Source organism: Coptis chinensis, chromosome 3 (assembly GCF_015680905.1).
Source record: "Coptis chinensis isolate HL-2020 chromosome 3, ASM1568090v1, whole genome shotgun sequence".
NCBI lineage: Eukaryota > Viridiplantae > Streptophyta > Magnoliopsida > Ranunculales > Ranunculaceae > Coptis > Coptis chinensis.
In genome coordinates, this window is record NC_141458.1 from 8,188,308 (window position 1) to 8,215,026 (window position 26,719).

The 26,719-nt window shown below is 40.3% G+C and overlaps 1 protein-coding gene and 3 pseudogenes across 3 annotated transcripts; 3 read left to right on the top strand and 1 right to left on the bottom strand.

The window, feature by feature from the left end:
* The first annotated feature begins 516 nt into the window (after window positions 1–516).
* Window positions 517–4,747, top strand: LOC147507703 (phospholipase D alpha 1-like; annotated as a pseudogene). The gene is made up of 4 exons (XR_015217750.1): window positions 517–698; window positions 772–886; window positions 1,648–3,544; window positions 4,093–4,747. The product of XR_015217750.1 is annotated as a phospholipase D alpha 1-like (transcript).
* Window positions 4,174–9,613, bottom strand: LOC147507704 (bifunctional aspartate aminotransferase and glutamate/aspartate-prephenate aminotransferase pseudogene; annotated as a pseudogene). Its single transcript, XR_015215417.1, has 2 exons — window positions 9,538–9,613; window positions 4,174–6,980 (listed from the first exon to the last, which is right to left on the bottom strand). The product of XR_015215417.1 is annotated as a bifunctional aspartate aminotransferase and glutamate/aspartate-prephenate aminotransferase pseudogene (transcript).
* Window positions 9,614–9,822: 209 nt separating this feature from the next.
* Window positions 9,823–18,809, top strand: LOC147507705 (DNA (cytosine-5)-methyltransferase 1-like; annotated as a pseudogene).
* Window positions 18,810–25,982: 7,173 nt separating this feature from the next.
* LOC147507706 (uncharacterized) lies at window positions 25,983–26,719 on the top strand. Its single transcript, XM_086596398.1, has 2 exons — window positions 25,983–26,280; window positions 26,390–26,719. Exons 1-2 carry the CDS (start codon window positions 26,092–26,094, stop codon window positions 26,612–26,614), a joined length of 414 nt encoding a protein of 137 aa, XP_086452524.1. The 5' UTR covers window positions 25,983–26,091; the 3' UTR covers window positions 26,615–26,719.

Consider the following 26,719-nt stretch of genomic DNA (forward strand, 5'->3'; position numbering starts at 1 on the left):
GTTTCACAGTTCCCATTTGTTGTTGAACAACCCTAAGTCCCTAACTCATATGTAAATAACACATAATTTAAATTGTTATTGGATTACCCAATTTTTAGTTAACGTCACAAGGACAAAAACAGATATATTTTTAAAATCAGAATGTGACCAACTCAACACTCTCAGGACTTCCAAGTTCAATTTCGTGTTGATCAATTAAGAAGCAAGACATATATCATATTACTTTGGACCTTTCTACACTCGTGAAGTTAACAGACCAGGCACTACGAAATGTCGCAGACAACCCATTTCTTTTTCAAAGATTGGCATCAAAGACGTTGATTTATTTTTTTTCTTCAATAAACCTGTTGAAACTTGAAAATGCATCACATCACATTCCGTAATCTGCCAACACAATAAAAACGTCGGTATTGGCATTTCGGTCGGCATTGAAATTTGAAATGAACAGTCAACTGTAATGATATAAATTCACTAACTTCGAGGTAAACGAACGACAAAACTTATCTTCTGCCCTTCAATTATTATTATGCAAAGAAGCATTCTTTAGTCATTATGCTCCTCTCTTTATTCAACTGTGCTTAATTCCCTCTAAATGCTCTCTCATTTTATATTATATATATATTCCATCCAAGAAGAGTCAACACTTGATTTTTTTTCCTCCGTCACTAAACTTTTCATCTCTCTTCGACGTTCTCCTGGTATATCTTGTTTCTTTAGATCTTCACTTAATATAGTTTTTGTATCATTTATCTCATATATATTTGTTAACAGGTGAAAAATGGCTCTGATTCTTCTACATGGAACACTACATGTAACAATCTTGGAAGCAAATTCAGTATCTAATCCTGGTAGAGCTACTGGTGGTGCACCCAAGTTTCTCCGAAAGGTATTATTGCATCCCTCACTTTATAGGAGATCTGTTTCAAGTCTCTGGTTACTTGGTGAGGACTGCAAATACATATCAAATGGATATTGATTTTCCGAATCTGAAATCTGAGTCCCAGAGAGTGTGAACTTTTAGTCCCAAAAGAGATATTTGGATGTAATTTTTGCAGCCCTATCTGTGGTAGTGATTCAATAGACTAGTTAAATGAACCTTGAATGATATCCACATTCCACACCATAAAATCTAGGGACAACATAAACTTCAACCAGTATTCAGTAGGTTTCAGTTGAAAACTGTTTATTCAAAACCAAACTACTTCAAGTCTCCGTACTTTTTGGGTATACACAATCACAACTTATTCATATGTTGTCTTATACTCTTCGAGCTGGATTAATGACTTGTAGTTACTTTGTTTACTTTCTTCTTATAGCAATGCTCTCAGTTTACCTTATCTGAAATTTGTTGATCTATATAAACATTGTTGCAAAATAGAGTATAGTCAACTGTTTGCAATTCCTTCGATGAAGAGTGTGCTCACTATTTACTATTGTTTTTACTTTTACTTTATAGCTGCTATTACCATTATTTGTCTCTGGAGTGTTGTCGTTTATCACTTTGAAGCATCTGTATTATGATGCTTGTTTTTAGATGTCTTGTACATCTGCATTTTCTTCTCTTGCTTTCTTTGGTGATCATTTCCACTGAAGTATTTTAAAAAAATTTAGGCCATGATATTTAAGTAATGTAGCTTTTTGTTGCAGCTCGTCGAGAACATTGAGGAAACTGTTGGAATTGGTAAAGGGGCTACTAAACTATATGCAACAATTGATCTAGAAAGAGCTAGAGTTGGTCGAACCAGAATTCTTCAAGATGAACCTGCCAATCCTCGTTAGTGCAGTCTTTTCACATATACTGTGCTCATCTGGCTTCTAATGTTGTCATCACAATCAAAGATGATAATCCAATTGGGGCAACAAATATTGGAAGAGCTTACTTACCTGTTAAAGAACTACTTGACGGGCAAGAAGTGGATAGATGGCTTGAAATCTTGAACGAGGACCGCAAGCCTGTACATGGGGGTGCTAAGATTCATGTGAAGCTACAATACTTTGATGTTACTTTAGACCGCAATTGGGCTCGAGGGATTCGAAGTCCTAAGTATCCTGGAGTCCCTTATACATTCTTTGCACAAAGGAATGGATGCAAAGTTTCCCTATATCAAGATGCTCATGTGCCAGAGAACTTTGTCCCTAAAATTCCTCTTGCTGGGGGTAAGCATTATGAGCCTCAAAGATGCTGGGAAGATATCTTTGATCGATAACTAGCATAAAACACCTCATTTACATAACTGGGTGGTCTGTATACACTGAGATTGCCTTGATAAGGGACGAAAGGAGGCCCAAGCCAGGTGGAGACATTACTCTTGGTGAGCTACTCAAGAAGAAAGCGAGTGAAGGTGTTAGGGTTCTTATGTTGGTTTGGGATGACAGGACCTCTGTGGGTCAGCTAAAGAAGGATGGTTTGATGGCTACCCATGTGAAGAAACTGCAAATTTCTTCCAAGGAAGTGATGTGCACTGTGTCTTATGCCCCGTAATCCTGATAATGGTGGGAGCTTTGTTCAGGATTTACAAATTTCTACCATGTTCACGCATCACCAAAAAATTGTAGTGGTGGATAGTGAGATTCCTAGTGGAATGTCGAACAGAGGAGGGTTGTGAGCTTTGTTGGTGGGATTGATCTTTGTGATGGAAGATATGATACACAGTTTCATTCCCTTTTCAGAGCGTTGGACCACGGCTCACCATGATGATTTCCATCAACCAAACTTTACAGGTGCATCTATTTCTAAAAGGTGGCCCAAAGGGAGCCCTGGCATGATATTCATTCGGTTAGAAGGACCTATTGCATGGGATGTCTTGTACAACTTTGAGCAGAGATGGAGGAAGCAAGGTGGGAAGGACCTACTTGTTCAATTAAGAGACCTTGCAGACATCATTATACCCCCATCTCCAGTTACGTTCCCAGATGACCATGAAACTTGGAATGTACAGTTATTCGGTCAATTGATGGTGGTGCGTGGCTTTTGGTTTCCCTGATGCACCTGAGGATGCAGCTAAAGCAGGGCTTGTTAGTGGGAAGGATAACATCATTGACCGAAGCATTCAAGATGGTTATATAAATGCCATTAGAAGAGCGAAAAATTTCATTTACATTGAGAATCAATATTTCCTTGGAAGCTCATTTGGTTGGAAATCGGATGGCATCAATGTAAATGACGTTGGTGCATTGCATATTATTCCGAAGGAGCTGTCGTTAAAGATTGTTAGTAAAATAGAAGCAGGGGAGAGGTTTGTGGTTTATGTAGTGGTCCCAATGTGGCCAGAGGGAATCCCTGAGAGTGCATCTGTTCAGGCAATATTAGATTGGCAGAGGAGGACGATGGAGATGATGTACACTGATATTACTGAAGCACTTAAATCAAAGGGTATTCAGGCGAACCCCAAGGACTACTTGACATTTTTCTGCCTCGGAAACCGTGAGGTGAAGAAAGAGGGAGAATATATGCCCTCAGAAAAACCAGAGCCTGATACAGATTATAGCAGAGCTCAGGAAGCTCGGCGCTTCATGATCTATGTTCACACCAAGATGATGATAGGTAAATGCTTTGATATCACTAAAACGTTTTTGACTAAAGTACATATTCTATATGAATTATTTTTCTTTTTCTCTATTTTAGGCTTAAGATAACATTTACGGGGTGGTCTGGGCGCATGTGAATGGATTGGCCAATCAATAATTTTTTATGTTATTCATCCCAATTTCTTATGTTATCTTCTGATTTCAATTATGATTTAAGAACGCTTTGATTGTGCAGATACTTTTTGATTGCAATGCATATTCATTATTTTAATTGGTAATCATATTTATCACAAATTTTTCCTCTAGTTGTCTTTTTACCCTGGCCGATTTATTACCAATCAAACTTGGTTTATACAAGCATGAATATTCAATCCATGTAAAATGAAAGACGTAGTGATGTTATTTTACCGACCCTACTCGTCTAAGAATAATTCGACTCATTTGTAAGAGGCTCTGTGTGACTGTGTTGATATCTTGATACTTGTTGGAAATTGGAAGCGTGTTTTTAAAACTACCAATAACTAAAGTTATGTTGATTTCTGAGCTTGTTTGTGTCTTTTGCAGTTGATGATGAATACATAATCATTGGATCTGCCAACATCAATCAAAGGTCTATGGATGGTTCTAGGGACTCTGAGATTGCAATGGGAGCTTGCCAACCATATCATCTATCTACCAGAGAACCGGCTAGGGGACAAATCCACGGATTCCGAATGTCTTTATGGTATGAGCATCTTGGTATGCTCGATGATTCATTCCTCAAACCTGATAGTCTAGAATGTATCCAGAAGGTGAATGCAGTCTCTAGCAAGTACTGGGATCTCTACTCAAGTGAGACGTTGGATCATGACCTTCCTGGTCACCTGTTGAGCTACCCCATAGGAGTCACCTATGATGGAGTCGTCACAGAACTGCCTGGTACTGAGTTTTTCCCTGACACTAAGGCACGGGTACTTGGCACTAAATCTGACTTTCTTCCTCCAATTCTCACGACATAACTCTGACTCAACCAGCTTCTTCAAGGTGATCTGCACCCATAATTCCATTGGTTGTACCAAGAAGTCATGTTTTGGGAGTTTTCGGTTCTATATTGGATTATGAGATATATGGTTGTGTTATCTTTGTGAGGCTTTCTATGGATGATTGTATGCTTTATTATTTCATATGCAATATGGTATTTAAACTTGAAACAAGTTCAGAAATGTTCCATTATTGCTTACCGTTTGCTGTTCTTTTGGTTTTGGGAAAACTATAACAAAGCATATACAATGCAGCAGGCACCGGTACAGAGGAAACTGTAGACCTAGAGTCATGGAAGAATGCCCTTATTAATGGTGTACTGCCTGTAAATTTGATATTACATTTAGGGTATTGCATGTTCACTGCTAAAGTAGAACTCAGAACCATCATCAACGACAGATATGGTTTACGTTGTTCATGGGTGAGGAAAACTGTTTTCTGAATCACAAGTATTATTTTTCTTCACTCTCATACCAACTAGTTGTCTTTCTTGACAGAGATTCTGTACAGATGAAAAGGCAAAAAGGGGATATTACAAGCTGAAGTTTTTACACATGGATTGTGCAAAAAAAAAAGTAAAATACTGAAATGTTAATTTACCAAATGCAACGGAAATTACTCCCACTTTCACCCAACTAGCAAACAGGTGAAAAGAAACTATATTATTTGGCCTAGAAATAGAACTTGGAGGCAAATCAGGTCACCTGCATCCTGGAGTTGGATTGAAACAACTTAAGTTGTACTACTAACAACGGACGACCTACTTCTCTGCTTTATTTATTTGTTCTTGTAACCGCTTTACTTAGTGTGAACATGCATGGGAAGTTGTCGTTGATGCTATCTCGTTGGTGTAGTGATCTGCTTTCTTCTAGCTTGTGAACACCTTTCAGTCCCAAAAAAGAACCAACAGGGGAGAAGCTAGTAGGACTTACAGTGGGGGTGAAAAGAAGCAAGAAAAGAAACCGAGACAGCATGGGAAGCATAGCAGTAGTAGTAAGGATAGGTGTAGTTACATGCATTGAAGCAGTTGGTACTCGTGGCCTTGAAACAGAAGGAATATATTGTTTGAATAATTTGGTGAAGGTGGAGGGGGTGACGACGCTGAATTTGACGATGAAGTGGGAGGTGATAAAGTTGGTAGTGGTGGTGGTCGATGAACAGAGGTTGATGGAGGTTGCAGCGAGTTATAGTAAATAACAGGCGGTGAATACGATGGTGTCGGTGAGCTTATTAGATGGTGGTGGTGAACAAATGACTGGACAGCTTGTACATCCACTAATACATAGCAAACCTTGTGCGCTGGTACCTCAAATTGACCTTTCGTAACTTGCCCAAGCAGGGGCGGATCCAGGATTGCCACTCAAGGGGGGCTGCTACAACTAATATACACTACAAATTTTGTTTTTGGGATGAATTATACACTATTATAACTAGTATTTTTTTTTTGATGGAAAAATTGGGTGTGTCCCCCTCCCCCCCTAGATCCACCCCTACCTATGCCTACCTGCCAGATACAATTATTAAGAAATGTGCGGTTTAATATATTGCATACCCTGCCAAAACCAACAGTTTCACCTCCAGTATATCCAAGTCCTGAAGCAGCAACTCTAGCTTTTTGTGAAATACTACTAGCACCTAAAGTAGCTTGACTTTGAATCTTCCCACAAGCTTGAACAAAATGTGTTGGACTAGCAAGGTACCCAAGTCTCCAACCAGTCATTGCAAACGCCTTCGAAAACCCATTAACAGTCAATGCTCTCTCCCACATTCCAAGCAAATAAGCAAAAAACTAATATGAGTAGCTGGTGCATAAACGATATGTTCATAAATCTCATCTGATAACACTAATAGCCTAGGATGTTTCGCAACTATTTTAGCAATCTCCTCCATAAGTTTTATAGGATAAACAGATCCAGTTGGATTCGAAGGCGAACATAGAATAAGTACCCTCGACTTCTCATTAAGTTTTGATTCTAAAACTTTAGGATCCAACAAAAAGTTATTATTCAAAGATGTTTCTACAATCACCGGATTTGCATCAGCCATTCTAGCCATTTCAGGACAACTAACATAAAACGGATCAGGAATTATAACCTCATGACCCGGCGAACAAACATCAAGCAATCCTTGAAGTACACTTTATTTAGCACCATTACTAACTAAAATCTGATCAGGTGTATAACTAATACCATTTTCTTCTTCAAGTTTATGACATATCGCTTTACGTAACTCAAAAGTACCAGCATTAGGAGTATACCTTGTATGCCCTTCACGTATCGCATTAATCCCCGCTTCAGCAATCACTGATGGGGTATCGAAATCGTGTTCTCCAGCTGCTAAACAGATAACAAGTACACCAGCTTGAACTAGTGCAATCGCTACGGTTCTCGACGGTTTCACAGAATTCACTCTAGGACTCAATGTAGTATCGACTATAAATGGTGTTCATACTTTTTTTTTTTTGGGAAGTTTGGGTGTAGCCCGGTCAGCCAACCTATAGATCCGCCCCTGTGCCCAAGTAACATTATACCAACTAGCAAAAAGTGCGTGCTATGCAATAATACGCAGTTGGAAAAAAAAAAAAAAAAAACCTTATAATTGCCGTGCTATGCACGTGAGTTATAATAGACTTTTTTTTTTTTTTTTTTTTTGTGGAGTCCATAAAAAACAATCCATTTACAATTGGTTATAACGAGTTTGTATTTAGAAAGATAAGATTTGTAATTCAGAAAGGACTTGCAGCGCAACTTGTTGTACGTCTGTTTTAATAATTTGTAAAACTCGTTATCATTACCAATAAAATAAAATAAAAAAATAACAAAAAACGTGCGGACACCATTACGGTTTGGCCTAACGTTTTTTTTAGACTTTAACAACCACATAATTACTGTTATGCCATCACTTTTGGTTATTTTTAAGACTTTTAAAATCACAAAATTACCATTTTGCCATCCACTTTTCCCAAACATGTAGGACCCAATTATTTTAAAAATAAATTAAAAAATGGTGAAAATATCATTTTATCCTTACTAAAGACAAAAAATAATAGAAAATTTTGAAATGAGAAAACTACCCCTGGAACGTACACCAAAATATTGTTTATTAGACTCCTCATTTTTATATATAGTAAGATAATTCCAATCCTTTAGGAATCCTAGCGACCAGCCGACCACTCATTATAATAGGAGAAGGATTATCGTTTTAATTAGAAGTGCTATAATTTCTTTTTTCAATATGAGAGAAATTCCCGTTTTAATAGGAGTTGATAATGTGAAATTTTAAGAGAGCTAGAAAAATACCCTTTGTATGAGCTTTAATATTAATACTAGAAAATAGACCTGTGCATACGCACCGGTTCTTTAAAAAACTTGCTCAACAATCATAACTATGCATATAGAAAATTTCTAACAAAACGTGATTACCGTTTTCGTCTCTAACCCATTTTAATTTCCTAATAAATTGTTTTAATCAAGTCTTCAAAACCTATTTTCATTTCTCAACAAATTATTTTAATTAAGTTTTAAAAACCCATTTTTTTAATTGTTGGAGGGATCCCGTTTCAATTTAGAAGTGTGATTCCTTGTTTTAATTAGAAGTGTTAGATTTTTTTTTTAAAATAGGCCGGGGAGGAATTCCCATTATAATAGGAGAAAAATTCCTGTTTTAATTAGAAATGCTAAAATTTATTTTTTCAATAGGAGTGGAATTTCCATTTTAATAGGAGTTGATGACGTGGAATTTTAAGAGAGCTCGAAAAATACCCTTTGTAGGAGCTTTACTATTAATATATAGATAGATATAGATATAGATATGTCATAAAATAGATTATCATAATCATTGCCAAATGACCCTTAAACCAAGGACCAAAATATCGCCGATATATATCGGTATTTTAGTACACCGACATCGATATTTTCGACATATATCCACCGAATATAGAACTCTTTTTTTTCGATATATATCGGAATTTCCGATATGAAACTTTATATCGCCGATATAATCGATATTTACGATATATATCGGTTGACTTTTTGACCATTTTTTAATATAAATCCGATATTTTCAATATATTTCCGATATTATATTTTTGATATTTCTGATATTTTAAATAGTTTGGACTGGTCACCAAAAAAATGGATATATCCGATATATCCAATATATATCGGTTTTTGGGTACACCGATATATTAATCGATATCGATATTTTGGGCCTTGCCTTAAACATATCCTTGGTTTTGGATTTGAAATGTAAATCTTGTCACAACATCTCGCCTCGCATATCTTTAAGTGAGGTGTCATTTATGCAACTCACAAATGTGCTGAGTTTTTTTTCTATTCCATGTTAAAACATTTTGTGTTACCCAAATTTACAGCTTATCTCTCTCCCCTCTTTTTCTTGTTTGTTGATCCTCTCTCTTATCTTGTGATTGCTACCTTTCCACCTGTCCATTTAGGGTTCTGCGGAGCCGCTACAGTGCTTCCCGTTCCCCTTCCCTTAATCCACGTTTGGCTTGGTCATAGGAACCCTCCGGGTCCGATCCCGTGCCCCTTCCTTGTCCACGGACTTGCTATGGTGCTTCCCACTCCTCTTCCATTCTTCTCCCATGGGCCAAGAGACATGTCATCTTACATGTCACGAACTTGGCTATCACAAATGCCCTCTCTCGGACCCACTGTTAGTCCGCGGATGGATAGTGGGACCGAGAATTAGCTCTTCTCTTGCAATATCGCCCTCTCTCAGTACATCCCTCTTTGATTATGATGTCCTCTCTTTATTAAATTTCACTCCTTCTCTTTCTTGGCACGTGTCTCGTATTTACTGACGTGTGGCATGAGCGCATGCGAAACATGATTTGTCTCTTCGAATTTTGTGACGCCACGCGTCGCTTTTACCCTGGTCCCTTCCTATCATTTGACATTTTTGCCCTTGTCGCTTCGAATCCCACTCAAATTCCTTCTTTTCTTCAAATCCCCCTCAGTTCCCTTTCACCCTTCACCTTGTCTCCGTTTCGCTCAACTCTCCTTCTTCCGTTTCCTTTTTCCGGTGATCTCTTCTCCTGCTTCATTTGAGCTCTTGTTTGGGTTTCCTCCCTGTTCGATCGTTGTTGCTTCACGTGCCAGGTTTGTTCTTCTCTTTCTCTTCTTCCAACTAACAATTTGTTTCTACCGTCTTTTCGCTATATCCCGATACCTTTTCATTTTCTTTGAATTGCCTCTTCGTTGCCTTTGCACTTTCTTAATTGGATAAGTTTCCATGCATAGTGTTGTTTCTACCATGTCTGAATCGGACTCGGCGAGTTCATCCGCCACTAGATCTGATGGATCTGAGTCCTTCACGTCCAGATCTAGCAGCTCAGTCACCGACCGGTCTGACTCACTGGCCTCTGGTTCTGTAAGCCCTGTCGTTATGCCTTCATACTACTGTAGACAGAATTTAGACGCCGTTAAAGCCGCTTATGGCATTCCGGGTGACGTGGTCTCTGTTGGATGTCAAGTAGGGCTGTCAACGGGCCGGACTTGAACAGGACTCACCTATGTCCAAGTCCCGTCCAAATTATATTTACATTTAGAAGGTCAAAGTCCCGGTCTAGGTCCCATTGGACATGATTGGATTCGGGCCTGGCCTAGGTCCAATAAGGTTACATGGAAATTGTGTATTTTTTTTTTTATTATTTCTCTAAAAAAACATGGAAATAGTGTATTTTTTTGTATTAATTATCTAAAAAAAACTTAAATAGAGTGTAGTAAGACTCGAACCCAAGCCTTATATGTGGACTACAACACTAATCCATCAAGCCTCTTAACATTTTATGTATACTAGTAGTTACAAATTTAATAGTATTTATTTGAAAAACTAAAAAAATAACCTTAGTTTTCGAGCCAGACCGTTATCGGGTCGGACGGGGTATGTCCATAACTGGCCCAATAGTCTTATCGAACAACATTTAAGTTCTAGGTCCCTATCTTATCGGTTCGGATTCAATTGGACATCGAGCCCGGCCCATTGACAGCCCTAATGTCAAGGTTTGTAATCACTTTAACATTCTGCCATGCCAAGGCATCGACAATTTCTGGCATGTCATGTATGCCGCTAACCACTACAACAAAACCAAGTCTCCCAAAATCCAACTTCGTGACATCATTGCTCATTATTTCATAAAGAAAAGCACCAAGTTTGGGAGTGTCAGCTACCAATCCTACTGTGTTCGTCCGCGGAAGAAGTCTTTTATTCTCCGCCTTACAACCTCCGACAAGGTGTGACATCATTATCCATTATATGTGTCTGGGAGTTTTCTTTCCGCGGGCATCCCCCTTGAAGTTTCTCTGAGGTAATTCAATTTCATTAAGTGTGGTAAGTAAAACTTTTTGACTCCTGTGACTTTTCTCTGATTTTATTGATAACCCGTTTAACTCTTTGTGATCCAAGTTGGAGATCTGATTTGCGCTCTCAAATATACGCCCGCATTTTTTCGGAAATCTTTAGAGGGCTCCGTGACTTGGGTAGCACTCAGTGCGACGTTCTCGGCATAGATCCTGACAAAGGCAACCCTCTTCTTCTCGACCCTTCCCTCAAAGACATCAGCAAATACCAAGGCTCTCTCTACCGCCTATTTACAAGCTTCCTGATTCGATACCAAGGGATCTCCCGCCAAAAAGGTCAGGGTCGCAGCACCTACCTCTACGCCTACTGGCACTCGACCCGAATCTTCGTGACTCGCAGCTACTCAACGTCGCGCTGGGAAAGAACACCTCCAAGTTGGTCCCCTGCCACCTGGGCCTGTGGAAATCTGGCATCCACAATTCAAAGCTCACGATCGAGATGTCACAACCCGCGATTCTACTTTGGACAACCCTGCTGTAGTTGCATCGTTGTTCTTCAGCTCCCATCTTCCTCGGGATCAAGCCTATGGCAATTCTAGTTCTTTTGACACTCATCGGGCCGCCATTTATACCAGTTGGGAAAGGGTTCGTACCTTCGTCTCTCCTTCCCTTTCCTTTCTTGATTATAACCCTTTTTCTAACTTTCTCTCCATATTTAGCTGAACCTTGACATCGGCATGTCATCCGTGGTCTATCCAACACTCTTGATACCTTGGACGCCGTGAAGAAGGAAATCCACAGTTCGGATGGGTGGAAAGCAAAATGTGAGAGTTTGGAGAAAGAGTACGATGACGCTAAGGACGAGGCGCTTAAAGCTTCCAAGGATCCCCAGCATGCCGTTGAAGCTAGCTCACCGCGATTATGTAGCCAATGTCACCTCAAAAGTGGAGAGCCAAAGGGAGGCTAGTAAGGTCGCGACCCAGGCTGCCTTAGATAAATCATTAAAAGATGTTGCTGAACATTTCAAGACTTTGGCCTCAAAGAAGATAGCCCGCGAGCTAAAAAATCAGTTGGAAGCCCTCACTGCAGCTAGCCGGCTCCTCCCCCGAGCAACCTCAGAACCTCCCAATCCCAGACTCCATTCCGAATCCCATCCTCATGGAGTCCGAGATCAACAGTCAACCCATCACGGTGACTTCCTCCATTGTGGTGTCGGATGATGCAACCACAGAAGGGGACGAGGGGCTGCAACAGGAGGGGGAGACAGAGGTCGGTCAATAATAAAATTTGTCATTATGTTATTTTGTCTTTGTTAACTCGATGAACTCAGGAAAATTTTGTATTAAACCTTTCAGAATGTCTTGTATGTATGCTATTAAACCTGGATTTTTGGTACCGGTGCTCCCAGCAGGTCATTAATTGAAGTTACCTCTCGCCCAAATTCTGTTTTATATGTGCTTCATTTATTTCCCTTTGCTGCTTTACCACTAGTCTGTGCGAACTACTTATTCCCTTTCAACTTAATTTGAGCCCATTAACCTTCGCTATCAAGCATGATGGGGGATCTTAATTTCCCCCTAGCTAGATTGGATCTCAATTTGTCAACTGTGAAGCTGGTTGGGAGCAACTCATTTTGGCCCCAAGTTAAATTCGGACCTTATCGTCTGCGAAGGGCTCACACCCCCCCCCCCCTCCCCCGCCACCTTTGTCAACATTGAAGCTGGTTGGGGGCAGATCAGTTTGCCCCCAAGTTAGATTCGAACCTCATCGTCTGCGAAGAGCTCATCCCCTCCGCAGTCTTTGTTAGCTGTGAAGCTGGTTGGGGCAAGTCAGTTTGCCCCCAAGTTGGATTCGAACCTCATCGTCCACGAAGGGCTCATCCCCTCCGCAGTCTTTGTCAGCTGTGAAGTTGGTTGGGGGCAGCTCGGTTTGCCCCCAAGTTGGATTCGGACCTCATCATCCACGAAAGGGCTCATCCCCTCCATAGTCTTTGTCACCTGTGAAGTTGGTTAGGGGCAGCTCAGTTTGCCCCCAAGTTGGATTCGGACCTCATCGTCCGTGTAAGGCTTATCCCTCCAAGCAGCTCTTTGTTCCCTCGGGTTGGAGGAGGCTCGGGCTTTGCCCCCAAGTTGGATTCGAACCTCATCGTCCATGAAGGGCTCATCCCCTCCGCAGTCTTTGTCAGCTGTGAAGTTGGTTGGGGGCAGCTCAGTTTGCCCCCAAGTTGGATTCGGACCTCATCATCCGCGAAAGGGCTCATCCCCTCCACAGTCTTTGTCACCTGTGAAGTTGGTTAGGGGCAGCTCAGTTTGCCCCCAAGTTGGATTCGAACCTCATCGTCCATGAAGGGCTCATCCCCTCCGCAGTCTTTGTCAGCTGTGAAGTTGGTTGGGGGCAACTCAATTTGCCCCCAAGTTGGATTCGGGCCTCATCATCCGCTAAAGGGCTCATCCCTCCACGATCTTTGTCACTGTGAAGTTGGTTAGGGAAACTCGGTTTGCCCCAAGTTTGATTCGGACCTCATCGTCTGCGTAAGGCTCATCCCTCCGCGATCTTTGTTAAGCTGTGGAATTTGGTTGGGGCAGCTTAGTTTGCCCCCAAGTTGGATTCGGACCTCATTGTACGTGAAGGGCTTATCCCCTCCGCAGTCTTTGTCACCTGTGAAGCTAGTTGGGGACAGCTCAGTTTGCCCCTAAGTTGGATTCGGACCTCATCGTCCGCGAAAGGCTCATACCCTCTGCAGTCTTTGTCAACTGTGAAGCTGGTTGGGGGCAGCTCAGTTTGCCCCCAAGTTGGATTCATTCATTTGTAGCCCACAATCTATGGCTGAAGTGGACAAAGTTTGCTCTCTATTTCATTGATATCATATGTAACACAAAATATCACTACAAAGCTTGACTAACAATCTCTAAGAGTCAATGTACTTTTCTTTAATTTGATAACGATACAAGGGGTCACTCATGGAACTTCTTCAACATTCTGATGTTCCATGGCCTCGTGATGTCCTCTCCCATCAGAGTCTGCAACCGATAGGTTCCGAAAGTCCACTTTTCAACCACAGTATAAGGTCCCTCCCAATTGGGTCCCAACTTTCCATCATTCTCCTTCTTGGTGGTTGGGGTCACTAGCTTTCTGGAGAACGCGGTCACCCACATGTAATTGTCGCGACTTCACTCTCTTGCCATATTGCCTATGCAACTTTCTATGGTACTCTTCCAATCTAATGCGAGCTATAACCCTCCTTTCCTCTGTGAGGTTCAAATCCCTGGCTAGTATTGTCTCGTTAATTCCCTTTTCTACCGCCTTGGTCCCAGTTGTCGCCACCACCCCATACGCCATTGCGAATGGTGACTCTCTTGTAGATGTTCGCGGAGTCGTGTGGTATGCCCACAACACATGATTCAGCTCGTTCGCTCAGGATCCCTTCTGTTCCTCTAGCTTTTTCTTTAGATTTTTCATGATGGTTAATTTTGTTCCAGGACTCCGCCTGGCCATTCCCCTCAAGATTATATGGGGCCGAGAAACCTTGCTAGCTTTACTCGAAACGCTTGGAGGAAGGCTCGCACCTTTCCCCCTGTAAACTAAGTCTCATTATCTGCGATGATGGTATGCAGCAGCCCGAATCTACATATGATATTTTCCCACAGGAATTTCTTCACTTGCTCTTCCTTAACCTGTTGCAGCACCACACCCTCTACTCATTTGGTAAAATAGTCAGTCGCGGCCAACATAAACCTTCTTTTTCCGCTCGCCATAGGTAGAGGTCCGACGATATCCAGCGCCCACATGACAAATGGCCATGGGCTACACACATTATATAAGGGTTCCGCTAGGGCATGTATCAGCGATGAGAATCTTTGGCATTTCTCGCACCTCTTGGCATACTCAGTTGCATCTCTCTTTATGTGAGGCCAAAAATACCCCCGTGATAACAACCGGTGAGCCGTTGTTCTCCATGCTGAATGGCTCCCATAATCACCCTCATGAATCTCACCCAACACCTCTTGCGCTTGTTGTGGTCCCAAACATTTCAACATTGGTCTGCTGACATTTCGTTTGTATAGGTCCCCATCCAGCAAGGTGTATCTTTGAGATACCTGCTCCATCTTCCTCTTTTCTCACTTGTCCTCAACCTCTATCCCTGACAGGAAACTTTTTATGGGTTCACTACAAGAAAATTAAGCTTTTGCCACAGGTACAACCTTGCTTTAGCCACTGTCATCAGCTGTTGCTAAGATCAAACGGCCCACAGCCGTGGCCAAGTTTTTAAGTGGCCGTGGGGTATTGTTTGAGTAGTTGGATTTTAGTTCCCATTTTGGCCACGACTATCCATTTGTTTCGTCCACCGCTGGATTAGACTTGGATTTTGATGTTCGTTAAGATCTTATGAAAACCCTTGTGAAAATAAAGAGTAGACGCGAAACAACTACCAAACATCGAAGAAGAAGACTTGAGTTTGTTTGAAAGAAAACTCGATTTTAAAGCAACAACAAGGTTTGTCTTCCTTCTCTCTCTCCTCTATAAACAGTACTTCTCTTTTATTCACTTCTCTCATCTAATAGAACTTTCCTCCCCCCCTCTCTCTGTCTCTCACCCAGGTTGAAGATCGAAGAAAAGCATCAATTTTTTCCCCCTTACACACTCTCTCTCACGGTAGAGTCACGAGAACCGGGTTCGATTACACTCTTATATCGTTTTTTTTTATACTTATTTTGACGAAATTACTTGTGGCTATTTTTTTGATGTCATGTATGTTCTCTGAGATCTTGTATTTTGTTGTTATGGGCCATTTTGATATCCGGTATTCTTGTTTTTTGTTTTTTCCAGAATGGTGATAAAGACAAGTTACTAGCAAGGAGACATTTTTCAAAAGCAGAAGTGGATCAAACTATTTATAGTCTATACATTCATGTGTATGTGCAGGTGAGTAATGAAAGTATGAATATGTGGTAGCATTATTCACTATGTACTATCCTTACCAAGAGTATTGTTTCAAGCAGTCTGAAGGTGAAAAGCTCAATTATATAGGAAGAATAGTGGAATTTTTTTAATTCGACAATAAGGAGCCTTATTTTAGAGCGCAATGGTTTTTTAGACCGGTTGATACTGTAAGATCAATTGCCGACCTGCTGCAACACTTTGTTATGTTATATATATTGTGTGTTTATTGTAATGGTGTTTTTGTGCTTGGATGTTTAACTAGGTCTTTAAATAGGTTGTCACCCAAGAGTTGAATAACACATTCGATGAGAGACATGTATTCTATTCTAAAGTCAGAGACGACAACCCATTAGAATGTCTGGTTTCAAAGATCACAGTTTTACAAGTTCCCTCAAATGTATGCCTCTATCACTCTGCCCTCTTTAGTGCGTTTTCTTTTCGTTTTTGATTCGGACTAATTCATCTTATTAAACATATCGGTTTGGCGGAAATACAACAATGTGATTTTTTTTATAATATGGCATACTATTTGCCTTATTCAACCTTTCAAAGCCTACTACCAGTAGGTAGGGTATATTACTGTTTTGTTTAGTATTGGAAAGGCATCTGATTCGCCATATGTTGCAATACTGACTGATAACAAATCTGGTTAGATTCTTCAAGAGAGTTTCTGGATCCATCTTTGCCAAGTTCGAGTAAGGAATGTTCTGGTGAAGCTTCAGAGGAATCTGAGATGAAGTTACTTGATTTGTATTTTGGTTGTGGTGCCATGTCCACTGGTTTATGTCTTGGGGCTGCCACATCCGAGGTTAAACTTGTCACTGTAAGTCAAATAGTTGTAACATGTGTCATATATTGTTTCAGTATCTCATTAACAAAGTGTTGACTCATTGTAATGCTTATTGTAGAAATGGGCAGTTGTAGAAATGGGGACAGTTGACCTTAATAAGGACACCTGTAAAAGCTTAAAGCTCAATCATCCAGATACCAAGGTCTATTGATTAGTTGTTGTTAACTTCCCATGTCAATGAGAGTGCATACATTTGAAAGAATACCTTTTTTTTTCCAGGTCAGGAATGAAGCTGCTCTGGATTATCTGTCACTGCTCAAGGAATGGCGTATCGTGTAAACTTCTCCTTATTGGGGACGGAGCTCAACAAGACACCACTGGAGTCAAGTATCTCGAGAAGAGGATGTAGTTGGAGATGGGGACGCTATTCCGAAGGTGAATATGAATATGGGGAAGATACTTGATATTTGCTATGGCGATCCAAACAATAAGAAAAAGCCTGGATTGTACTATAAGGTACTTGTAGAATGGAAATTTATAGCTATTCATTTATTTGAATGTTCTTCGATTTAACAAGTTGTGATACATATTTATATTTGTAAATCTTTTTGCTTACTTTCGACCTTTTGTTCAATCTAAATGTATATGGTTTGACATTCTTGGGAAAAATGGTTCTACTGAATTTTTTATTTTTATTTTAGTTTTAGTTATAATAAATAATGCATTTTGGATTATATGTTTTTGCTATTGTTAATTTATTCAGTTTTACACTTTGCCTTGAATCTATAGGTAAGTTGGAAGGGATATGGCCCTGATGATGACACATGGGAGCCAACTGAGAACCTCGGCTATACAATACTTGTGTAAATGCTATTGTAAGCTTTGTATGCTTTAGTATGTCTCTGTGTACTTAATGCTATTGATACTTATTCTCCAGTGAATGCACGTAAAAAGTAGAGGAGTTTGTGAGCCATGGTTACAACTTGAATATCTTGCCTTTGCCTGTAAGTTCTTATGTGAATTTCTTAGCAGCTATATTAATTTACAAGAAATACTTCTATCACCTATGCTCTGTTATAGTGCATAATTCTTATTATTGGCTTGTTTTGCTTGATTATCAAGGGTGATGTTGATGTTATATGCGGAGGCCCTCCGTGCCAAGGAATTAGCGGCTTTAACCATTTCAAAAATATGGAAAATCCTTTGAAGGATCCCAAAAATAGGCAGCTCATCATTTTTATGGACATTGTCGATTTTTTGCAGCCGCGTTTTGTTTTGATGGAGAACGTATTAGATATTTTGAAGTTCATTAAAGGATTTCTTGGAAGATATGCACTAGCCAGACTTGTGGGTATAAATTATCAAGCTCGCTTAGGAATAATGGCAGCCGGATGCTATGGCCTGCCCCAATATCGATTGCGTGCTTTCTTTTGGGGGGCTCCGCCCAATGAGGTCAATACATAATAATGCAAATTTTAGTTTTCCAAGGAAGGCCTATTTTAGACTTGTTGCATTTTTTTTTTCAGAATCTGCCTCGGTTCCCCTTGCCTACACACCATGTTGTTAAGCAACGAGGCGGTATACCTTGTGACGAGACGCAAGATGAAATGCCTTACAGAAAAGTTGCTCAGACAAAGTTTCAAAAGAAAGTAAGGCTGCCAAGGCTAGGTGAGATTTTTTTTCGTATTGGGATTATGGTACTTAAAAATGTAATAAGCAAGTTGCTAAGGTCTATGTGCACAAGTGAAAATTGCATCTAAGATATAAGTCGTATATCTCTTATGTCGTAATAGCTATACACTTTCATGTTGTATCTCGAACCACCATATGTTTTCTTTTTATCGGTCAAATCTCTAGTTAAGTTGTTATACATGTGTATGCATCCATGTATATAATATGATTATGATTGTTATTCATTTTTTCTTCTAATTGTCATTGTCATTATTGTAGAGTTTGATAATTTGACAACTACTAGGAAAAAGGGGTCTGAGAATGCCATCTTGTATGATCATCGACCTCCATATGATACACACTAATCTATAATCTTTCTGATCTATTTCGTCAAGACCACTAGTTTAATTACATCATCAATCTTTATACTGATTTTTATTTATACTTTGCACTTAAGGTACAAATGGATGACATATGGAGAAGCAAGTACTACTCGATTAGCAATAGGATCTAGTCTTATGTATCATGGGATACCAAAAGTGAGTTTGTGTTGGAACATGGTTTTTTCTCTTGTACTTTGTTTTGATATTAGGCTTACTCTTCCTGATCCTATGCATGTTCATGCAAATAGACTTTGTAAATAACCAGTAGAACTTAGTTGTTCAGTTAACATGGAGCTAGCGATGGATTATGTTTTACAAAATGACCAGAGTGGATTATTATTGATCATGCTTGTAATATGTATTCTTACATTTTGTTGCCTTATGATACTCTTGGTATGTTTTTTCTTACATTCAAACTGATGATATAACATCTAATATGTGGACCTTCAGTTGATATTGTTTTTCTTTTGTTCTATAATTCCCAATATATTCAGGTTCAGATTGATGCCGTTAAGTTTATTGTGAATCACGCTTGTACAAATCATCTTTTGTGTGCCACATACATTGAATACTATAAGGCCTGCCCTCTGTTCCTTGTTTTTTATTTTCTTTTTCTTTTTAATTTTATTATTGTTAACATTTGGTCCTGGACTACAAGTGGTTTTACTCCACTTTTCATGTTTGTCACCTTATTCATCTGAGATTCCATCCGTTAATTTGTCCAGGACCAAGTCTTAAGTGGTACGTCTGGTAGCACATAGTGTGTTAGCAACATTGAAATTAGCAGCTGACTTATTTGTCAGAGGTTCCATCCGTACGTCTAATAGTGGTATGGGTGTGATTGGTATATGAAATTAATTCTTGTAGAGGTATGTAACTCCAGTTGTTTTCTCTCTTGCAGGTAGTATGAGGAATAGATGAACACATGCAGTCTCTTCTATCATTAACTAGACACGAGGTTATATCATATTCAAAACTACTCAATCAGGTAATCTTTCATAATTCAAAAATGGTGTTCAGATGTATGCGCTGCTATGTTGTTTATCTAGAGAAGCCAACAAACTACTTCTGTGATTGTGATACTTAATTCTTAAACAAATATTTATTAGTATTTTGTACTATTAATCTTTCTATTTGATGATGACTGAATCTTACATATTGAGTTAATTTTTCTGTGAAAATGTGTGTGTAGTTCAAGTTCTAATGATTGATTTTATATGGTTTTAGCTATATCTTCAATTTTCAATGCCTAGCCTACTGTCCAACATGATGAGGTACAAGCAAGCAAACCGGAATAGGAAGACTATGATCCAAAGAAGTTGAGGTGCTATTTAGATGGCTAGGAATATAGTCTATCGAGTTTGGGTGCTATATCTAGTGATGTTTTAAAAAAAAAAAAAAAAAAAAAAAATTTTGGGGGGGGGGGCCTAATAATATTTCAAATTTCTTAAAGAGTACTATATTTTTTTGTCTATGTTAGTTTGGATTTCAAATGGAATCTATGATGTAAAAACGTTCGTGTCAAGTACACATTGTGTATGAAATGTTAAATTGTGAAAAATTATGATTTTTGTGGGTTTGAATGGAATTGTATATCTTTGTATGAATTGCAGGTGTTGTGCTGGAATTATATATTTTTTTACCCAATTCAAAACATTTGCCATGGCTTTGAACCGTGGCTAAACTATTGATCCATTTAAAAAAAAAACAATCCCTACAGTTCATCTAAGCATTGCCCACGGTTCACAACTGTGGCAAAAGGGTTATCTGCCACGGCCTATGGAACGGTCCAGAACCGTGGGCAAAAACCAAGCTTTGGCAACAGCCAATAGCCGTGGCAAAAGGTTAGCCACAGGTGCATTGGCAACGGTCGTGCAACAACTATAAACTGTTGCAAAAGGGTTTTAGCCATAGTCTATGGCCGTGGCAAATGCTTAGTATTCTTGTAGTGGTTCCATCCACCTTGGCTCTCCCTCAGTTGTTACCCAAACCTCTTTGTCCTTTGAGGTACTTGACTTGCTTAGTACCATGACCTCAATGGATCTACCTTCGGTTCCAGGAAATATTATATTGCCGCGACATATGCTAACGCATCGGCGTGTCAATTCTCTCCGCGGCCTAGATGAACAAACCTGATCTTAGTGAACTTTCTAGCTTTTCTTTGTAATACATCTAAATACCTCACCATCTTAGGGCATCGTGCAGCAAACCCCACGTTCACCTGACATATAACCAAGTTGGAATCAGGATAGACTGTCAGTTCGCTAACACCCAGATCCTTGGCCAATTCCAACCCTGCTATCAGCGCCCAGATCAGAACTCATTGTTCGAAGTCGTGAACCCCAGCTTCATCAACAACTCTAGCCGAGTGTTCTCTGGTGTGACCAACACCACTCCAATTCCATTCCCTGTATTGGTAGCGGACCCATCTACAAAAACCTTCCATCCATTCCACATATCCCAATGGTCTACAGGGTCGTGGCTGGTGTCGCTTTCCTATTCCATAATTATCTCCTCCCCCTAAGTAGGGTTCTCGGCGGGAAACTCTGCCATTGCTTGGGCCTTTTTCGTGATCCTGACCTGGTACACTATATCATAAGAACTCAGCATCACTACCCATTTCAACATTTTTCCTGATTTGTCAACCTTTAAGGCCTGTTTCAGTGGCAAGTTTGTCACTACAACTACCGAGTGAACGTCAAAATAAGGTTTTAGCTTCAACGTTGAGAAAATCAAAGCCAAGGCAACTTTCTCGATCCTACTGTATCTCGTTTCTGCGTCTAACATCGTTTTGCTCTGGAAGTAAACTGGCCTCTCTACATTGTTTATCACCCTTATTAACACTGAACTGATCGTGTACTCTGATACCCCCAAGTATAGATACAACTTTTCCCCTTGCCTTGGGCGTGATAGGATCGGGGCCTTTCCTAAATAATCCTTTAACTCTTGGAAAGCACTTTCACATGCTGCGGTCCATTGAAAATTAGTTGTCTTCCTTAAGAGAAGGTACACAGGTCTGCATTTGTTCGAAGACTTCGCTATGAACCTATTGAGGGCCGTGACTCTTCCGGCCAACCTTTGAACCTCCTTCACATTCTGTGGTGACTGCATTTCTAGTAAAGCCCTTATCTGATATGGGTTTGCTTCTATTCCGCGGTATGTGACGATGTACCCCAAGAACTTCCCAGATGTCACCCCAAACATACATTTCTCAGGGTTCAACATCAGCTTGTGTCGTCGTAATATGGAGAACGTTTCGCTCAAACCCGCCAGATGTTCCTCCCCGGTCATACTCTTTTCTACCATATCATCTATGTAGATTTTCATTCCTTTTCAAATTTTGCTCTTAAACATCTTCTCCCCTACTCTCTGAAACATCGCCCCGGCGTTCTTAAGTCCAAAAGGCATTCTGGTGTAACAGTAGTCCCCCCTTCTACTACAAACACGGTCTTCTCCTAATTGGGCCCGTACATTACCACCTGATTGTACCCCATTGATGCGTCCATGAACGAGAAGATCTTAAATTTAGTGGTTCGGTCTACCAGTTCATCGATCCGCGGCATGGGGTAGTAATCCTTCGGGCACTCCTTGTTGACGTCTGTGAAATCGATGCACATCCTTACTTTCCCATTTTTCTTGGGAACCTCAACTATGTTTGAAAGTCATTCTGTAAACTTGCATTCGCGGATTATTCCGGCCGCTTTCAACTTCTGTATCTCCTCTCGAATTCCTTGTGCATACTGTGGTTTAGCACCCCTCATCTTTTGCCTGACGGGTTTGGCATCCTCTCTCACATGCGAACTCCGGATCCAATCCCGCCAAGTCCTCTATGGACCATGCAAACACGTCATTGTTTTCTATCAAAAAGGTCGTCAACCTTGCCTTCCAATCTTCTGGTAAACTGGCCCCAACAGATACAAATTTCTCTTCCTCCGCCATGATCACATTCACAGTCTCAATCTCATCCATTGTTTTGGCCCCGACAGGCAGCTCCTCGTCAACTGTCGCAGTCTGTAATTGTTATGCTAGGGGGGTTTTGCCTTCCCCGACATATCCTTCTCTAGTGTGCGAACTAACCCTTTACCCGTCACCTGATGATTGTTTTGTATGTGCCGCGACCTGGTCACCTCTTATCTTGTATATTCCTCCATTAGTGGGGAATCGGATCACCTGATAGTAACTGGACGAGATTGCCTTCATCTTATGAATCCATATTTTTCCCAGGATTGCATTGTATTGTAAGTTGGTGTCCACTATCATAAAGCACCATCACCAGTCCCGCAGTTACCGGTAGCACCAACTCCCCTATTGGCTCTGTCATGCTGCCGTTGAACCTAAACAAGTTAGTCTGGGGGGCTTCATCTCCTTTTTCTCGATGCACATTTCTTCCATTGCGCCCCTAAACAACAAATCCACTGAGCTTCTGCAGTCTACTAACACCCTCTTCACCATGTAATTACCCATTGCTATTGTGATTACCAATGCGTCCTCTTGAGGTAAGATTACTGCCGCCAGATCCTTTGGAGTGAACTCTATCCTTCCCTCTCCCCCAGTGGCTCCCAGAATGGGCTGCGGAATACTCACAACCTCATTTATCTGCTGCAAGCTGGCCGTCCTCCTTATTTTTTCCCTGTGGGTGTTCCTCCCTAACATTTCTCCACTATAGATGACGTTGATTGTACCTAGGATCCTGACGGCTGTTACCGACTCTCTTTCGACCGGGCGTACCTCTTTAACAAACTCCAAAGATCCCTTTTTCTATCATTCTCTCCACCAGCCATTGCAATGCAAAACACTCATTGGTTGCATGATTCCTGATCTGATGATATGCACAAAATGACTTTCCTTCCAATTCCCTAGGGGTACCGTTGAACCTTCGTATCGCGCCCCTTTATCAATTGCAAGATTTCCTCCAACGACTTATCCAAGGGTGTTGACTTTATTTCGTGGTATGGTTTCCTTTCTCGGATGTCCCTACTGACATGGTCTCTGCCTCTTTCTACTTTATAGGTCTCTCTCTTATAGGATCCCCCGCCTCTTGTCTTGTCTTTGCCTTTTCGATCCCCCTGTCCTACGATTTGCACTGATTTCTCTAGCTTCTTGTGTTCCTTTGTATTTCTCTGCAAGATGTCCTCATAGCGTATGTACCTTTCCACCTTTGGATGCAACACGTGTAACGTCGTGACTTCGATTTTGGACATAGATTTGTGGACCCTAGTTCCCTGTTTCAAACTATGCTCGAAAGTTATGACCACGGTATGCTCATCCAGATTTTCCACTCGTAGGGTCTCTTCCTTAAATCTACACAGAAACTCCATAAGCGTCTCGGTGGACTTTTGGTTAACATTAAAAAGATTCGCGATGTCGACCACCCTCCTTTTCTGATGAATGAAAGTGGTCCACGAATGCCTGCTCCAACTCCTCAAACTTATGTATACTTCGCGATGCCAAATGATAATACTAGTCCGAAGCTCCCCCTTTCAGGTTGGTGGGAAACATCATACAGTGGAGCCCATCATACTTGCTCTCTTGCCACAGTGGCATATGTTGTCTGAAGTGGTGTAAATGGTCCGCGGGATCACCCTTCCGTCGTATCTCTCGAACCTTGGTTGCGTAAACCTCTTAGGTACCTCTGAGTTCCAGATTGAATCAGCCAACAGGTTCTAATTAAGACTAGCCTTGCCGCACTCTGGGTATCCCTCTCCTCCACGCGGCTCGCTTCTCTGTCTTTTTCAATCATTGCTTGAACTACCTCTAGTGTGATGCATCCCCCAAGGTTCGCTCTTGGTTTGTGAAGAGCTTCCTCGTACTGACCCATCACTTCGCTAGCTTCTGGTTCTCCTGTCTCCGCTTCTCTCTGTGTGGTCTCTCTTTCTCTTTTCAGTTCATCATTCTCATCTCTCAACCTCACTACCTCTTCCTGTAGAAGTCTAGTTGCTTCTGTTGCTGTATCCTAGACTTCCTCTTCCATTTTTTCCATTTCCACACTCATGGTTTCTTCTTCAATGGCTTCAGCCCTCACCTTTTTGGGTCTCCCTCTTCCTCTTTTAGCTATTGTAGTCATACTATAACTTCCTCTTTTTACCACTAGATTGTGGGTCAACTTGTCCCTACAGACGGCGCCAAATGTGTTAACCAAATTTATAGCTTATTTCTCTTTCCTCTTTTTCTTGTTCATTGATCCTCTCTCTTATCTTGTGATCGCTGCCTTCCCACCTGTCCATATAGGATTTCACGGAGCCGCTACAGTGCTTCCCGTTCTCCTTCCCTTAATCCACGTTCGGCTTGGTCACAAAAAATCCCTCTAGGGTCACGTGCCCCTTCTTTGTCCACGGACTTGCTACAGTGCTTCCCACTCCTCTTCCATTCTTCTCTCATGGGTCAGAAGACGTCATCTTACAGGTCACGAATTTGGCTATCACACATTTTTTAGCCGAATCAACTAATGAGGATCTGCAAACTAATAAGTCGACATTCTCTAGAAACAAAAGATCATAGTAGCATCAGACTCACAGATTGATATTCGAATCCTAACTTAAAAGGAGCTACCTCCATGGCAATGCTCTAATCTTGTTGCAGCCATTAAGTGCATACAACAAAGCTTTTTGAATGTATCTTTTAAGCATGTCTATAGGAAAAGTGGAAAACCAATAGATTAGCAGGCCACTTAGCTTCTTTAGCTACTGACAATGTAATCGAGTACTTTATTCCTCCCGTGAGCTTAATACTTAACAGTTTTCTAGAGGAGGATAGGAATTGTAGGGTTTATCTAAGATTCAAATGCAGATTGGGCTCAGCCATAACCTCTAATTTATTACAAAAAAATAAGTCTGGCATTCAAGTAATCAACAACTCTAATTATTTTAAAATTTTAAAGAAAAAAAAGTATAGCTATATTTGCAATACAATATTTCGATAAAATCTATAGTAAGATTATTCAAATTAAAAACACCAAATGCTCAAAAGGTCCGTATATACTCTATTCCTCTAAATTACAGCCTCCTCGAGTGAATATGAAAGATGAAAAAGACAATCAATCAACCTTAAGGACAACAAATAATTGAGAACAACATTGAAACTATCACCATTTCCATTTATAGATACTGGTCTAGTTCAATAAAAGTCTCACTTCTTTGATCTTGCCGTGCGGTTCACAAACAAAACTAGACACCATTTGTTAGGAGAAATCGAGATGCTTACGACATTTTCAAATATAATAAAATTTTCTCACTTTTGGCTTTTACATATTGTCATATTGCTTTATCAAAAAAAAAAATTGTCATATTGAATTCGTCAATATAATACTTCACTTTAATTTCCCCCCACTCTTTATCTCACTCTATTTATCTCTCTCTCTTACCACTTCATGTAAACCAACATTCAACAACTTTTCTTCTTCTCTTGCCTCCTCAACTCCCTTTCACTTGGTTTCTTGACCATGTCCTCAATTTTAATCTCCCAAGGCATGGTGTTTGCCACAGCCATGGCAGTCTCCGGAACAGTATTTCTCCTCGCCTTTCGTCGGACAAAGTCAACTGATCATCAATTTATTACCATCAATCAAAATTCAGACTCTAGGACTCCACAAATTTTACGATCATGTCTATCTTTAGGTACGTTCCATGCAGTTTAATTTGCAACAATTTGTGAAGTAATCCTATATGGTTTCAATTTTCTTGTTAGTGTTAGTATTTTTTTATTATTTTTTTTTTTTTGAATATTTTTAGATGGGAATAGAAGAAAAAAAGAAGAAGAAAAGAGTTCATTTTGCAGATGATGTTGTTGATCACCCAACTAGAAATGGAGATGACTTCAGAAGGGAATGTAGACAATCAATGAGACCAAATTATCAAGATTGTGGGTTCGAAAATCGTAACAAGCAAACCATGCCCGAGAATCGTATGGCCTTGTATAATGGAATTCTTCGTGATCGAATTCAAAGGACGACATGTTCATATTGATTTGTATGTAAAATTCGTTTTTTCTTAATTTTTAGTCTTAATTTGATTGTAAATTAACAAAAGTTGTTTCTCCATTATTAGTGTTAATATTTGTTTGTTCTGACA